Below are 17,106 nucleotides of genomic sequence, written 5' to 3' on the forward strand. Positions count from 1 at the left end.
AAGTGAATCTGAGTTCTGCTTTAAACACATCCTTGCTGGAATTTTGCATCTACTTGTTATGGCAACTGAGGTAAGGATGAGGAGGTAAGGGTGCTTGCTGTGGTTTAAAAATGGGGATATTATTAATATCATTTCATGGAAATCAGGAGAGGAAGAAGGTTTGGGGGAGACTGTCAAAGTGGACGGACTAGTTACATGATCCACGGTTGCTATGAAGTACGTAGGATGAGGGGATGAAAGAAGCCACTTGAACTGGGACATGAGGAACTTTTCTGTGACCTTGAGGGAGTTGTTTCCACAAACACTTTGGTCTAGCTTCTTGGGAATGTGCGATGGAAACTCATGTAGGGATTAATAAAGTGACTGGTGGGTACTGGCCTTTGGGACCCAGCTTGGGTCAGGGTGAGTTAGAATATGATACAACCAATCTGCATGGTATGGATTTATGGTTGATGACTAAAGAATAGAGACATAAAGAAGATACAAGATTGCTAGGAATTCTCTTTATGAATCTCCTGTATTCCCTTCCTATAGACATTATTTGATGAAGGCTGGCATCAAATTCGTCTCTTAGTAACAGAACAAGATGTAACTCTGTTTATTGATGATCAACAAATTGAAAACAAGCCATTACATCCAGTGTTAGGGATCTTCATCAGTGGGCAAACCCAAATTGGAAAATACTCTGGGAAAGAAGAAACTGTTCAGGTGAGTAAAAATGATTTGCTTTTTTCATCCTATAAAATGGAGCTTTGGTGATAGTATTTATCACATTCAATTGTATTTAATTTAATTCCTTTAAGGGACTTAATCAAAAAGTGGTCAGTTCTTTAGTGAAATTGCATGTTTGTGTATGTATGAAAATGAAAAATCAGACTTAATATAATAATTCTTAGAAATATGTTCTCCCGAGTGCATGGTAGAATTCTATGCTATTATGAAACATTAATTTCATATTTCCCAAGAGAAGCATAGATTATATCATGAATTTGGAAAAGAGAATGTGATTAAAGTTGTGAGTGGCAGTTATAAAAGTTTCTTTGCAGCTGTGAGGATAAAATTAGATTAATGTGTGTCAGGATTTTCATAAGCAAAACTGTGACTGTTCTGGTATTCTTTTAAGCTAGCATATCTATTATGGGTTGAGAGGTGTATATTTCAAGCCATGTCTTGAAAAATCGTTTATTTGAAAAGGTATGTTTTTCTCACTCTGTTTCTATCAAGAGAAGATGGTGTCATATTCAGATGTATGATTATGGTGTCTATGTACTAACGTCAAATTGTAGTAAATATTTAAATAGTAAGAGGTGCTGGGTTTACTCATCACACAGCTCTCTGTGCCAACAACTAAATCTTGGAAACCAAAGATGGTTTCTTGAGCCTATTCTGTGCAATCAGGGATGTGGAAAGATGCAGGGTGAACATGGAAAGCCTGGGAAAGCTTTCTGGTGGTCCAGGAAACGCTTTCTAGAGGAGCTCTTAATACAAGGATACTACATAAGTACCTCTGGGTTTCCCAAGGAAACCAGAGATTTGTGTTTGGTGCTAGGAAAGTTTTCCTTGGAAGTTACATTGCATCACGTCTTTATACTGTGTGTCAAGAATTCAAATTTTGTGTTTTTATTATTTATTGTATTTTATTGTTACCAAAGATAAGTGCTTTGATCTGTGTCACATCATTGCTAACTATAGTGACTGCTTCTGTGTATCTGAGTTGCTTTTTACAAGGCAGTTTGTTTGGGCCTCAACTTTAACTTGACTGGTTTTGTGTTTCCAGTTTGATGTCCAAAAGCTACGAATCTACTGTGACCCAGAGCAGAACAACCGGGAGACAGCGTGTGAAATTCCTGGATTTGTGAGTAGGATGGATTATTTTTTCCACCAGGTGTTGCTTTAGAACTTTCAAAGCAATAAATAGAATGCAGATAGCATGTGAGCTTGAATTTAACTTACAGAGTTAATCAGTTTCTTCATTTTCAGTGCAAATAAAATGATACTGATTAAAACATATTTTGAGGTTCATAATTGAAATACTGTTACTATGTATTAATGTAGAAGTGTAAATGGAAGAGCACAGGGAACATTTTTTCATCATCTTGGGGGTCGTTGTTGTTGCACTTCTTGAATGAAGCAGGGTTGGACCTGCTCTAGAAAAACATAGAATTCATTGTCTGAATGTCCAGTGAGTAAAACACGTTTGTAAACTTCATTGATTCTGATGTGGCACGATTCTGAAGAGTAGAAAATGATTCATTTTCCTGTTCATTAGCATGTTTTTTCAAACCATAGTGAATATAAAGTTTTCTTCTTATTGTTAGTTAGGTAAGATTTTCTTATATTTCTAGGATATAAGCAACTTTCTATCTATTTAGAGATTTTAATGCATTAGGAAGAAAAAGATTATAAACTAAAATGTTAGAGTCTGATCATACGCATGTGTGAAACTGATTTTTCTCTGGGAAAAAAATGGTATATTGTTGGTAATGCAGAAATGGTAGAATATAAAACTTTTTGATAATGTGAATTCTCAGTGACATTTGAGCCCTACATGGTTCTTCTCCTTGTTATAGTCTTGTCATCATCTTCCTTTTCCCTATTAAACTGAGTAATTTATGGATCCACATCTTCTGAAAATTTGAAAGCACAGAGCAGTGAATTTAAGGGATCTATAATAAAAATCAACAATGGAAACTTCTAGAAATGATTCCTTCTGTGTTTTCTCCTTTAATTTTTTAAACACTATAACTTTTATATATACTTATAACTTGGAATATAAATTTCTTTCGTTTAAACACTATAATGTTTATTTTAGATACTTATAACTTGGAATATAAATCTCTCCTAAAAGCATTAAGCAGTTATTGTATTTTGAGAGTCTGTTGTACATACTTGATTTATTGCATTTCTCCACTGACTTTTGCCATGACCATGGCCACTCCACCCCCCGCCTCCCATAATAGAAGCATAGCTTGAGACTGTAGACTCTGAGTTCTCATATCCACCTTCTGTGTTTTAATGCCTCTTTCCTCTCATGTGTGACTTCTTCAGGTTTGTTTATACCCTTTTTCACCTTTATTCCCATCTTCTCATTTTCTGATTGAATCTGTTATTGTTTGCAAGGACTACTAACATATTTAAAATTGTGCATTATTCAGTAAGAAATAGCTTCTTGTTTAGCAAGAAGCTTTCCTAAAGTAAATTGCATAAATTGAATGCATGTAGTTTGTTACTTGCTTAGATGTGTTTTGTTTTTTTCTCTGGTTCTCAAGTGATTTCCCAGGGTGCATGCATGCGTGCTAAGTCGCTTCAGTTGTGTCTGACTCCTTGCATTCCTGTGGACTGTAGCCTGCCAGGCTCCTCTGTCCAGGGGATTCTCCAAGCAAGAATCCTGGAGTGGGTTGCCCTGCCCTCCTCCAGGGGATCTCTCTGACCCAGGGACTGAACCCGAGTCTTTTATGTCTCCCTGGAGAATTCTGTGGACAGAAGAGCCTGGTGGATGACAGTCCATGGAATTGCAAAGAATAGGACACAACTGAATGACTTTCATTTCACTAAGTGATTTCCAGAAAGTTCAAGAAAGCATAAAACCCCACCTTGAGGTATTTTTATTCCTGCATGGCTGTTTTACCAAGCACACTCTCATTGCTAATTTCATTCCTTCATCCTATTATAAATGTAAGAATAACATATATAGGTAATTTTTTTAGGATAGTTGCTATCAAATGTTTTAGCTCTTGCTGGTTTTGATCCTTCATTTATCTCTACTCTAGACAAAGAAATATCTGTAAATTAGAAAGATAATTTAGAAATTTAATTCAAAGCAGGTCCTAAAAACATGTTTGTTGTTGTTTTTCTTTCAGAATGGTGAGGTAGGCCTGGATACTATTATTCTCCTTATGGTAATGTTTGCATGGTGGGACTGTTTAGCTTCTTCCATCAGTTGTAAGTATGTTAGGGAAATAGAGTCCATTTCTATGTGGTTTGAGTGTATCTGGTATTCATAGCTTGTTTGTGTGATGCTGAATTTCTTATTGGATTGGGAAGTAAATGTAAGTTGTCTTCACCGTTTCACACACACACTGACACACGTGTGTGTACACGTGTGTGTGCATCTTGCCGTGTGGTGTGTGTACATGTGTATGTGCATCTTGCCGTGTGGTGTGTATACACATGTGTGTGCATCTTGCCGTGTGGCATGTGTACACGTGTGTACGCATCTTGCCGTGTGGTGTGTGTACACATGTGTGTGCATCTTGCTGTGTGGTGTGTGTACACGTGTGTATGCATCTTGCCGTGTGGTGTGTGTACACGTGTATGTGCATCTTGCCGTGTGGCATGTGTACACGTGTGTACGCATCTTGCCGTGTGGTGTGTGTACATGTGTATGTGCATCTTGCTGTGTGGTGTGTGTACACGTGTGTATGCATCTTGCCATGTGGTGTGTGTACACATGTGTATGCATGCTGCGTGGTGTGTGTACACATGTGTACACATCTTGCTGTATGGCGTGTGTACACATGTGTGTGCATCTTGCCGTGTGGTGTGTGTACACGTGTATGTGCATCTTGCCGTGTGGTGTGTATACACACGTGTGTGCATCTTGCCGTGTGGTGTGTGTACACGTGTGTACGCATCTTGCCGTGTGGTGTGTGTACATGTGTATGTGCATCTTGCCGTGTGGTGTGTATACACATGTGTGTGCATCTTGCCGTGTGGTGTGTGTACACGTGTGTACGCATCTTGCCGTGTGGTGTGTGTACATGTGTATGTGCATCTTGCCGTGTGGCGTGTGTACACGTGTATGTGCATCTTGCCGTGTGGCATGTGTACACGTGTGTATGCATCTTGCCGTGTGGTGTGTGTACATGTGTATGTGCATCTTGCCGTGTGGCGTGTGTACACGTGTGTGTGCATCTTGCTGTGTGGTGTGTGTACACGTGTGTGTGCATCTTGCCGTGTGGCTTGTGTACACGTGTGTATGCATCTTGCCGTGTGGTGTGTGTACATGTGTATGTGCATCTTGCCGTGTGGCGTGTGTACACGTGTGTACGCATCTTGCCGTGTGGTGTGTATACACGTGTGTGTGCATCTTGCCGTGTGGTGTGTGTACACGTGTGTACGCATCTTGCCGTGTGGTGTGTGTACACGTGTGTACGCATCTTGCCGTGTGGTGTGTGTACATGTGTATGTGCATCTTGCCGTGTGGTATGTCTCCTTCTCTTTTAGTGCCTGAACGGTCCCAGTGATGTAGGTTCAACGGCAGCTCCCTGCATCTGTCCTCCAGGAAAGCCAGGACTACAAGGGCCCAAAGTGAGTAACACCTAACTTGCTTTTTTTGTTAAAACAGACAAACTAAAGCTGAGCAAGCACAAAATTCCTACTCACCATTGAGCCTGTTGTGAATATTCTGCCTAATATCTTAGAAGAGTTTAAATGGTGAGTTTTAGTGATTTTTTAAAAAAAGTGTATCCTAATCTGTAATTGCCTTTGAACCTTAAATTGATACCACAATAAAGTGGGGGAGAATATTTTGTTTGCTTCTTGTCCGTTTGTGTTTTTTCCCCTTAATGCCGCTACTGTATCCCAAGAATGATACTTCCTTACAACCAGGTAAAAAATGAAGAACAATATGTTCTAAATTCTTAAATGTCTAAATGCTTAATCTGTCAAGATGATTTTCAGATAGAAAATTGAAATAAAAACTTAAAAATTGATTTGAGTGTTGTGTTTGATGTCCAGGTCTAAAAAGAGAGTCAAAGGTGTATATATGTACTCACTTATATTTTTACTTATCATGCAATAATTATTTTTAGAAAGTATATTCTCTTAGTCACTTTCATACATGCAAATCTCCCAGTTGCGTTTACACATTTATGCACATGTATCTGCATACGTATTATTTGTGTGCATATGTATTTTTTGTGTATATTTGTATAAACACATATTCATTTGTGTACACATTTGTATATGATTGGAAGTATGATGTGCATACTATTTTATAACTAGTTACCTTTTACATAATAGTCTGAATCTGTTTCTATCTATTAAATATGAATGACTGAATTTTTAAGTAAGTTGACACTGACTGTGGCATCACTTAGACATAGCCTAGGACACTGAGATGTTAGTGACTTGTCCTCTGTAGATGAACCTTGTTTGTGCTGCTGTGCGCCTAGTCGCTCAGTCGTGTCCCACTCTTTGCAATAGCATGGACTGTAGCCCGCCAGGCTCCTCTGTCCACGGGATTCTCCACGCAAGAATACTGGACTGGGTATCCTATCCCTTCTCCAGGGGAATCTTCCCGACCCAGGAATCTAACTGGGGTCTCCTGCATTGCAGGCAAATTCTTTACTAACTGAGTTACCAAGGAAAACCAAATCTTGTTTACTTAATATTATTTAAAAATATCATCTAGATAAAAATGTCTAACTTGAAAGAAGTATGACTTCTTAGCTTGAGAGGATGTTCTGAGTATTGATCATTTATTACCTGGAGTGACCATAATAAATTTTGCTAAATGTGAATTATGATATTCAGTTAGATGGAATTTTCTGATAAATTTAAATCATCACAACTAAAACATTTCAGATTTTAGATTGGTGATCTGGGAGAATTGAATTCTGGTCTTTTGTGCATGTTTATCCATCCATTTTCAGGTGATAGTTTATGACCCACTTCAAACCTAACTTGAAATTAGGAAAGAAATGCAATTTAAGAAATAAAAGGATAAATTCAAAGTAAACCTGTTTGGTTTGAAATTTGACTTCAGTCCTTCATAATCTATTATTGTGGACAATTTTTAGGTTACATTTAGGAAGATTAATTCAAGTCTTCTTCTGATAAAGTAGCCATGTTATTTAGGATGCTTTGACACAAAGGAAAAATACCTGCAATATGCTTCTCAAACAATTTACCTTGCAAGGCAGCATGATGTGACCTACCTACCAGCAGACTATCTTTTGAAATATATTTATACAACTTTACTTAACTTGGAATATTTTATACTGAAGTGATTTGATCTGCAAGAGATACCATGTGGAAATCAGAGTTCCATGACATTGACCTCTCTAAGCCCAGAGGAACTTCCACTTGCTCAGGTCCCCCCCGGGGCCTCTAAGGGGCTGTCCATTCTGGGGGCAGGCGTCCAGGGTCTCCTGATGTATCCTGATCCTCATTAGTGGTCCATTAGGCATCTTAAAGTGATACCAATTTTTATGCATGTATGTTCCTACAGCAAACTTTTAGCACGCCCTTTGTCTTATCTGTTAAAGCCTCTGATTTTCAGTATTTTCAAGTTTCATGTGTTCCTCATTTTCATTCTCTCTTCTTAGTCATCATCTCACCCCTTTGCCACCTACTACTTTAAGTGAAATTGCAGTTTTCCACTGATCTTCAAGTTGGCATGCTTTCTTAATCTGCTTTCCATTTTCTTCAGAAACGCTGGCAGGAAGCCAGGAACACACACACACTCTTCCATCCTTTCAGGGCTCTTTCCCCTGGAGGTTGTTCCTCACTCACATCAGAGACCTGTATGTGAAAAACAGGGTCCATAGCAACAGCCTGAGGTTTTCTTCCTTTGGAGAGCTTCTGGCCTGGAAAATTGATAGGTTTTTAATTAGTGCACCAGAATCAGAACTAAAACAGATGAAGTGATTTTACTATACATCCAGCTGAGATGTATTGGTTGTTTTTGGTAGATGTTGTCTGGAACGTTTTACAGATTTCCATCAGGCAGACTTACCTGTGCAGGAGAATCCAGTCTTCCCAGTAGCGAGACATTGGGTTCTGGGAGCTGAGAGTTAAGTCATGAAACTGAAAGAGGAGAAATGCACGTGTGGATGGGTGAGTACGTGCTGATTCTAAGATACAATCAGTCATCTGCTTCAAGTTTTCTGAACTTCCAACAAATATGACAACCCTTTTGTAAAACCAGGTTAACTTAACTGAGATAGCCCATACTTTGGCTTCCCTGGGAGCTCAGCAGGTAAAGAATCTTCCTGCAATGTGGGAGACCCTGGTTTGATTCCTGGGTCAGAAAGATCCCCTGGAGAAGGGACAGGCTACCCACTCCAGTATTCTTGGACTTCCCTGGTGACTCAGATGGTAAAGAATCTGCCTGCAATGTGGGAGACCTGGGTTCGATCCCTGGGGTAAGAGCGTCCCCTTGAGGAGGGCATGGCAAACCACTCCAGTATTCTTGCCTGAAGAATCCCCACGGACAGAGGAGCCTGGCGGATCGCAAAGAGTTGGACACAACTGAGCGACGAGGCACAGCACGTTCCATACTCAATAAGCATAGAGAAATATATCTGTTGTGGGGCTGTGAGCCCCTGAATGAGGCTGGCTTATTCATTCTGTGTCCCTACTGTCAAAGGGAGTGACTAAATTAATGACACTCTGGGAATGATTTTTGTATGGAAGCATTTCACAGTGAAGTTTAGTTCAGTTCTCCTTTGGAATTTCAGTGTCTAGAGTAGTGCTTAATAGTAATAATTTTTGTTTAATGAATTATAAAATGATTGAAAAAGTAAGATTCACCTATCCCTCAATTAACCCATGTGGAAGGCCTTTGTTCTATATGAAAGACCCAGGCAATCTCTGGTTTAAAAATAAATCCCTTCCAAAAGACCTGCCCATGCAATGGCAGCTTCTTCCTCCAGTTTGTGGCTAAAGGGACATTTGTGGGGACAAACTCCCCACATTTAATCTAAGCTTCATAATCTGCCTGCCAGTGCAGGAGATGCAAGAGAAGTGGATTCGATCCCTGGGTCGGGAAGATATCCTAGAGAAGGAAATGGCAAGCCACTCCAGGATTCTTGCCTGGAAAATTCCACGGACAGGGAAACGTGGGCTCCAGTCTGTGGGTTCTCAAAGAGTCAGACACGACTGAGCACACACACACACAGAGTGAAAATGTGGAAAAAAAGCAATTTCTTTTCAACTTTTTCCTAAGGAAGAAGCAATTTCTTAATAACTTATTTTCTCTGAAATACCATTCTCTCTACAAGTTTATTGATGCCCTTTGTTTCAACCCTGATGGTTCTACTGAGTAGGGATTCCTTTGGGTTATCAAAGTAACCTCGGGCTAAAATGCAAAAGCCTTTGGAAAATTTTAGGAACCACTGGGCGTTCACATATTTATGCTGATTTCCCCAAATTAAGTGGATTCCTTCTAGCTGAAGAGAATTAGCATTTGAGTTTCGAGGGAGAGAAGAGGTTGGTTTTGGTGAAAACCAAAGGAATTGGTCTTAGGTCAGATACTTCTGTGGAGGCCAATGGGTCGAATCAAGGCACAGGGGTTTTGAGAAGAAAGCTTTAAAACACTGGATTCAGGCCTTGGAGACCTTTGTTTTGGGTGCATAACTTAAAATAATTAGCTTACTTTTGCAAGCGCAATTGTTTCTCACTTTGTTCATATTTGCACACTTGCAAGTCCGTGTGCAGGGATGTTTCAACTTAGTCCATGATGTTCCCATTCCTGGCAGAAACTCAGAAATTCTGTGGCACAAAATCAATTCATCATAAGTAAGAATTGCTTTTCAGCTGAATACTTATTTTTTGAAATTGCACATGTTTCAACTAAAGTAGAAGAAAGTAGATTGAGAATTTAGTCACAGTTGTATAATTATATGTCATATGTCTAATTTAATATATTTGGAAAATCGTTTCCACATTAAGCTTGCTAGTCTTCCCTGGGTTGGTTTTGATAACAGTTTGCATTTTGATGTGGGCAGAGAGAGAGGCATTTAGGAGCATCGTGTCTAAAGTTGAATTAGCTGAGTTCCCATCTCCACTGCTGCTTTGTAACCTTGGACAAGTTACCTAACCTTCCTGGGCCTCAGTTTTCTTATATATAAAGTGGGAACAGTAAAATTACCTGCTTCATGGGTTTCTTATGAGGATTAAGAAATTGAATACAGGCAAATCTCATAGGGGCCTTCCCTAGTCCCTCAATGATAAAGAACCTGTTTGCCAATGCAGAGGACATACAAGATGCTGGTTCAATCCCTGGGCCTGAGAGATCCCCTGGAGAAGGAAATGGCAATCCGCTCCAGTATTCTTGCCTGGAAAATTCTGTGGACAGAGGAGCCTGGTGGGCTACAGTCAATGGGGTCTCAAAGAGTCAGACATGACTTAGCAACTGAACAACAGCAAATCTTGTGGAGCAGTGCTTAGTGTGTAGTAAGCAATCAGTAAAGATTGATGTCAGCTTTTACTACAAACCTGAGGTTTTGCAAATAAACCAGTAGGGCAATAGTTCAAATAACCACTAAAACCTACCAGAAATAATACAACCTGCAGAAGAGATTATTTTCCCTCTGCGGGCCATTGACCTGTGTTGCCTTAAGAAGTCACATTGGGTTTATCTCGTGGGTGATTTTTTTTTCCCTTGGAAACTTAGTTTTGATTCATTTAAAATATTATCGTTAAGTATGTTTTGTACTTTTATGCAGCTTAAAAACACAAGTCCTGTTTCTTCTCATGCCAAAGTTTTATTTCAGCTTCATCATCATAGAAGTCAAACCTTCTCAGATCCTTTTGATGTTGTGAATTCTGCTGATAATTAATACTGTATGAGTGAAGAGGTCATTAACAGATTGGAAATAATCAGTTCAGTTCAGTTCAGTCGCTCAGTTGTGTCTGACTCTGTGACCCCATGGATTGCAGCACACCAGGCTTCCCTGTCCATCACCACCTTCTGGAGTTTACTCAAACTCATGTCCATTGAATCAGTGATGCCATCCAACCATCTCATCCTCTGTTGTCCCCTTCTCCTCCCACCTACATTCTTTCCCAGCATCAGGGTCTTTTCCAATGAGTCAGTTCTTCACATGAGGTGGCCAAAGTATTGGAGTTTCAGCTTCAGCATCAGTCCTTCCAGTGAACACCCAGGACTTATCTCCTTCAGGGTGGACTGGGTAGATCTCCTTGGAGTCCAAGGGACTCTCAAGAGTCTTCTCCAACACCACAGTTGAAAAGCATCAATTCTTTGGTGCTCAGCTTTCTTTATAGTCCAACTATCACATCCCTACATCACTACTGGAAAAACCATAGCCTTGACTAGACAGACCTTTGTCAGTAAAGTAACATCTCAGCTTTTTAATATGCTGTCTAGGTTGCTCATAGCTCTTCTTCCAAGGAGCAAGCGTCTTTTAATTTCATGACTGCAGTCACCATCAGCAAATAGTTATTGATATTCTCCTTGGTGGTCAGCATTGTCCTAAAACAGTGGAAAACATTGACCATGTGTTTAAGGGGCCTCGATCCAAACGATGGATGAAGAGCAACCAAGGGATGATTTTGAGAGAACCCCCGTTATAAATGAGTGACCAGTGAGTGACTCGGGAACCGCTGCAGTGTTCAATAGAAACGGCATCATGAGGAGATGCAGGAACAAGGAGGGTACACTGACTGGAAACCTTGTTATCCTGACTCAGACGCGAAAGGAAGAAAGTCTTCCCGGGGGAAAAAAGAAGAAAAGAAAGATGGAACTTGTTGAGAAGCAGTGAGGCCAATCTGAACATGGTTAAAGAAAGATGGCAGAGAGGCCAGAAATCAGTGTGGATCTTCTCAAAATAAGAAGAAAAAACATCTACTACCCTAGAGAATGGAAACCCTGCTCTCTAGCGCCCCGGCTGACACTGGCTATCTTTGGATTAGAATTACAAACTGTGCCTCTTCAGCATGAAATTACATGTCCCTGCATTACTTTTCTCCCCAAGTTTACAGCTATTCCTTTTCTATCTCTTTTAAAAACGGCATGTCCCTTCTCCTCAGCCTTTCCACATGGTCAGCCTCTTAGGCAAGCATAAGGAAAAGCCCATCCCTTCTCCACTGGCTCCTTGATAGAGTTCACACAGTTCTTTCCATTTTTCCTGTTATGTTCCAGGAACAAACCTCCCTCGCCAGTAGCCTGAAGTCGAATTTCAGACCAGAGCACTTGGCTCTCTACAAGTTCCCTTAGCAGTGGCCTTTAGTTAACATATAATCGTTGTGGTATGTGTGAATTATTTCTTGCCGTAGATGTGAAGCCCTGCTGAATTGAAATCAGTTATCTCTCTGTAGCAGTTCACCGATAAATGATGGCTGAGACGTGATTTTTTTCAGCAAGATGCCACTCATGGATTCCATAGTACACAAATATGATATTATTATTATTATTATTGTTTTTGGATACACCCTGTGTTTTGTGGGATCTTAGTTCCCTGCCCAGGGATCAAACCTGTGCCCTCAGTGGATGGAGTCCTAACCACTGGATCACAGGGAATTCCCTGATACTATTTTTTGAAGTATTTCTTAGAATTAAATTATAACACACACTTATCCCACAAAAAAATGTTGCTTTCATTGCTTTTCACACATGGTTACCATCTGACTGGTCAGTTCAGCTCAGCCGCTCAGTCGTGTCCGACTCTTGGTGACCCCATGGATTGCAGCACGCCAAGCCTCCCTATCCATCACCAACTCCAGGAGCTTACACAAACTCATATCCATTGAGTCGGTGATGCCATCCAACCTTCTCATCCTCTGTCGTCTCTTTCTCCTCCTGCCCTCAATCTTTCCCAGCATCAGGGTCTTTTCCAAACTGATTGGTCAGTATTGGCCATTGTGCAACATGGTACAGTTTTTAGAATTTGTCTGGGCTTGTTGCCAGGCTGTACAGAATAATGTTCCTTGAAGGTCTCTGGTTGGTGAGGACAGCATTTCTATTTTAGGTGTGACATGTATTCAAGGACTCTGGGAGCTGGACAGGGTTGTTTGACTTGGGCCTGCTTTTTGTGAGGCTTTGTTTTCATGGGGCTTCCCTTGTAGCTCAGCTGGTAAAGAATCTGCCTGCAATGCAGGAGACACTGGTTTGATTCCTGGGTTTAGGAGGATCTGCTGGAGAAGGGATAGGCTACCCACTCTAGTACTGTTGGGCTTCCCTAGTGACTCAACTGGTAAAGAATCTGCCTGCAATGTGGGAGACTTGGGTTCAATTCCTGGGTTGGTAAGATCCCCTGGAGAAGGGAATGGCTACCCACTCCAGTATTCTGGCCTGGAGAATTCCATGGACTGTGTAGTCCATGGGGTCATAAAGAGTTGGATATGACTGAGCGAATTTTACTTTTTCTTTCACTTTTCATTTTGATGGAAATATTCAAATTGTAGAAGTTTAATACTGTGTTAAAATGAAATTATAAATATAGGCAGAGACACAGTGATTAGATTGAAAGGAACAATTGTTGTATGGCTTTAAACTTCACTCCCACATGGAAGATCGCGTAGCCTGTGGACTTTTTTTTTAAAAAAATACTAACTTTTTTTGGATATAAATTATTCTTATTTTTATTGAAGTATAGTTGAATTACAATGTTGTGTTAATTACCGCTATACAGCAGACTTATTCAGTTAAGCATACACACACACACACACACATATGTGTTTTTTCATGGTCTTTTCCATCATGGTTTATTGTAGGATATTGAATATATTAATAGCTCCCTGTGCTGTGCAGTAGGACCTTGTTGTGTATCCATCCTGTATATAATAATTTGCCTCTGTTAACCCCAAATTCCCAACCTATTTGTCCCCCACCTCTCTATCACCTCGGCAACCACAAGTCTATTTCTGTCTTTGAATCTGTTCCTGTTTCATAGGTAATTCATCGGTGTCATATTTTAAAAGATTCAACCTACAAGTGATATCATATTAAAAATAATTATAAATTGAATTGTTAAATCATAAGTCATGGATTCCTATAGTGTAATGTCTAGAATAGAATTAAAGTTGTAGATTTCTGAGTGAAATATTAGTTGTTGAAGCCATAATTGTTGTGACATTGCACAGTTTTTCAGAATTCTAAAAATATTCCCTGTCATAAATACTGACATTTTACATTAGCGAAAAGTACTTCCCTTGTTATACCTGTAATGTTCACAGACTTAAACCCCTGAAATATTTCACAGTAAAAAGGCTTTACTTTTAAAAGTAACTATAATATCATATTTCTAACCCTATTTTGGGATTTCCAGTTTTACATTTATTTGTTTGTTTCACAAAAAGCTGCAAATGATGGAATTGGTTTTGAACCCTGGAGGGCTCTGACTGAATCAGTAGAGTTGGTTGTTTTGGACTGAGAGCTTTTTTTTCCTCTCTAGGGTGACCCCGGACAGCCTGGGAATCCTGGCTACCGCGGACAGCCTGGTCAAGATGGTAAGCCTGTGAGTACAGAAAGCTTGGTCATCTCCAGTACTGGGATTTTAGGGTCAATGTAACCTCATCGCACGGGGCCAAGTTCAACAGGCAGGGGAGATTTTCTTCAAGACAGTTGTCATAGAGGAGAGTCAGCTCCACACAGTTGAACCAGAGGGAGGAGGGCTCCTGAGTGCGGGGTGAACTGGGGGGAAAGTGCTGGAGGCCCTTGAGGGGAGGCTGATCCAGGGATGGAGCAAAGGCAGTTGCTTCTGAGTCTGGCGGGTGTCCTCCGGGGGATTAGCCCATGTGTTTGCTCATGTGCACCTGTCTAAGTTAGGCTCCTCGCCTGTTTCCTTCGTGGTTTTGTTTAAAAAGGGACGGCTCCTGGGTCCTGGGGAGAGACCTGGGCCGTCAAATGGGCAAGAAGCTTTCTAAAAGATTTATGTCTCAGAGGAACAGAGAAAGAATTTAGATGATCAGTTTTCCAAAGTAAATGCTATAAGAAAGGAGATCAGGAGTGTAGAGTTGGGAAGAAAAAAACTGAAGTTTCTTCAAGCTGAGTGCAACATTAGGGCTAGCTTGATCAACAGAACTAGTGTATTAGTCACCTAGGTATCTTCACAAGAGCATACATCTTCACTACTTTTAAAAAATTGCCCAGGGAGTTCTTAATAGCAATGAATAGCTGGGTTCAGAAATCCTATTTTATTCCCTTCATATCTTAAAGTTTTCAAGTCAAAGATGATGTTATTTTCCTAAGAATATAGGCACTGTAATATCCCTATAATCTGACTTTTAAAATATCTTGTAAAGTGCATAGAGAATTTTAGGGATATTTATGAATTAAGGAAACATAAAGCTTAACCACTTTTAAGCAACTGAGGCAAATGCTTACAGGTAAGTCATCTGTCAGGATGTTTATCACAGTAAACAAACACGATATATTAGGTCTTGAATGTTAAATAATTTTGCCAAAAGAGTATCTCCTGGGAGACTTTATCATGAGATATTAACTCTTGCCATGAAGCCTAGGAAGGTTTATGCTGTGAGTCAATAATTTTCGAGGCATGAAGAAGCATAAACCTCATGTTAAACCAGAACACCCCCACCATCAGGACTGAGGAGCTTGTTCAGTCCCTGACAGAGGTTTGCTAGCAAATTTCATACCAAAGATACAGCCAGCTTTGGAAGCGGCAATGTAGGGTGCCTTCCACGTCTGTGTTGTGTGGGAAGGGGGTTAACATACAGGGGAGCCCCTGTGAGAAGGATGACAAGGGATGGCGTCTGCAGAGGTGACGGGGCGGTGGTCAGCTCGGAGCCCAGGAGCTGTTGGCTGGGGGCCGGTGCTGTGAACTGACCACTGGCACCCCCAGGACTCACTCCCTGGGGAGTGAGAGTGATGGAGATCGGTGGAAGCTGCAGAAAGGGAGTAACGTGGTCTGACTCACGATTCAGAAAGATAAAAATGAACTTTCTGTGGAGAGATCACATGAGTGTCAACTGAAAAAAAATCATAACCTAAAGCTTTATTCAGGGGACACTCTGAGGACTTCAAGCCTGGGAGGCGTCCTCTCAGACAGCGTGAGGGACTGCTCTGAAGAGGAAAAGGAGAGGCCAGAATATAGAGGGGTTATTGAAAAAAAAGATCAGGTCATGCAGACATCAAAGGTTACCCGACATCTCAGCCCAGGAGTTCAGTGGGTCTCTGTGTTTGGGAAGGGCCTGAGGCTGGGCTCCCTGAGGTCGTTCCCTGACCTGCACCTCCGCCGCCTGGAGCCAGCGTCCTGCCTCCTCATCCCGCGGCTCCTCAGGGCGCGTCCGGGGGGCTGCCGGGGCTGCCGGCCCGATGGTGGGCAGGCTGTTTCCACCTGAGTCCCTCAGGGCTGACCGTCCAGGCAGCTGGAGAGCGGTGGCTGCAGCATCCTTTGTTTCCTGAGAGGGCAGGTGGCGTTTCCCAGGCACATTCACAGTCTGTGCCTGGACTGTCGAATTTGCTTTTCATAATTCTTAGTTTGGCTGCACTGGGTCTTCGCTGCAGTGTGTGGACTCTTAGCTGTGATGGCCGTGCTTCCCTGGGGGGACAGGAATTTCCCTCGCTGTAGTACGAGGGCCCAGGAGTCCTGGCACACGGACTCCCTGTTGCATGTGGGATCTTAGTTCCCTGACCAGGGATTGAGCCTGAATCCCCTGCTTTGAAAGGTGGATTCTTAACCACTGGACTTCTGGGGAGGTCCCCTGGATTTGCTGCATAAATGTCATTGAGTACCTTGATAAATGAGGTTTCAGGGAGAAACTGGGTAGAAAACTGGATTTGAGAGAGGTAGATCAGGAGGTCAAATGGTAACAGGGTACAGATGCTTCTGAGGGGTGTAGCAGAGAAGAGAGACCTGGAGCGGCGGCATGTGGAGGATATGGGACGAAGGGGGTTGGAAACAACAGGGGGTGTTAGAGCATGTTTCTGCCATGATGAAAACGAGGTGGAAGGGGGCAATGTGGTATTTTGGGAGATAAGGGGTATTCTTGGGAAGAAAAGGCTTCGGTGGGTAAGGGCACTGGTTCCACTCACAAGAGGGATAGTGTGGCCTGGATAAGAGTCTAAACGGTTAAATGTTTGCATGGGGGCAGAGAGGCAAGCCGCCCAGTGTAGCAACAGCTGGGCGTGAGGATGGAAGGTTTAGCATCAGAGTGCTTCTATTTGAGTTGAATGAAATGAGTAGATTTCAGTCCTACCATCTCCCCCTTTTCCTTTATCCACTCCTGCGAGGTACCTGTCAGCTCTCTTATAACCCTCCTCTTTCTCAGGATAGCTGCACAAGTTACGTGACCACAGCGCACTCCCTCAGCCCCACTTGCAGGGGGCAGTTCCCCTCTGATCACACAGGGGGAGGTGGGCTTTATGAAGACAAGCCGGCTGCCTGGAGACCCCTT

The 17,106-nt window shown here is 41.6% G+C and overlaps 1 protein-coding gene across 2 annotated transcripts in view; it reads left to right on the top strand.

Annotated features, from left to right (window-relative positions):
• COL21A1 (collagen type XXI alpha 1 chain) overlaps positions 1-17,106 on the top strand; it is a 213,473-nt gene that overhangs the window by 89,091 nt on the left and 107,276 nt on the right. Inside the window, exons 6-10 of one of the 2 annotated variants that reach the window (XM_065912290.1) lie at positions 535-708; positions 1,778-1,855; positions 3,861-3,869; positions 5,227-5,310; positions 14,142-14,204. In XM_065912290.1, coding sequence (XP_065768362.1) covers positions 535-708; positions 1,778-1,855; positions 3,861-3,869; positions 5,227-5,310; positions 14,142-14,204 — 408 coding nt within the window. Of the gene's footprint in view, positions 1-534; positions 709-1,777; positions 1,856-3,860; positions 3,870-5,226; positions 5,311-14,141; positions 14,205-17,106 lie in introns of those variants that run through there. The other variant, XM_065912289.1, reaches the window with a different exon arrangement.

This window comes from Muntiacus reevesi, chromosome 20, assembly GCF_963930625.1.
Source record: "Muntiacus reevesi chromosome 20, mMunRee1.1, whole genome shotgun sequence".
In the NCBI taxonomy this organism is placed as follows: domain Eukaryota; kingdom Metazoa; phylum Chordata; class Mammalia; order Artiodactyla; family Cervidae; genus Muntiacus; species Muntiacus reevesi.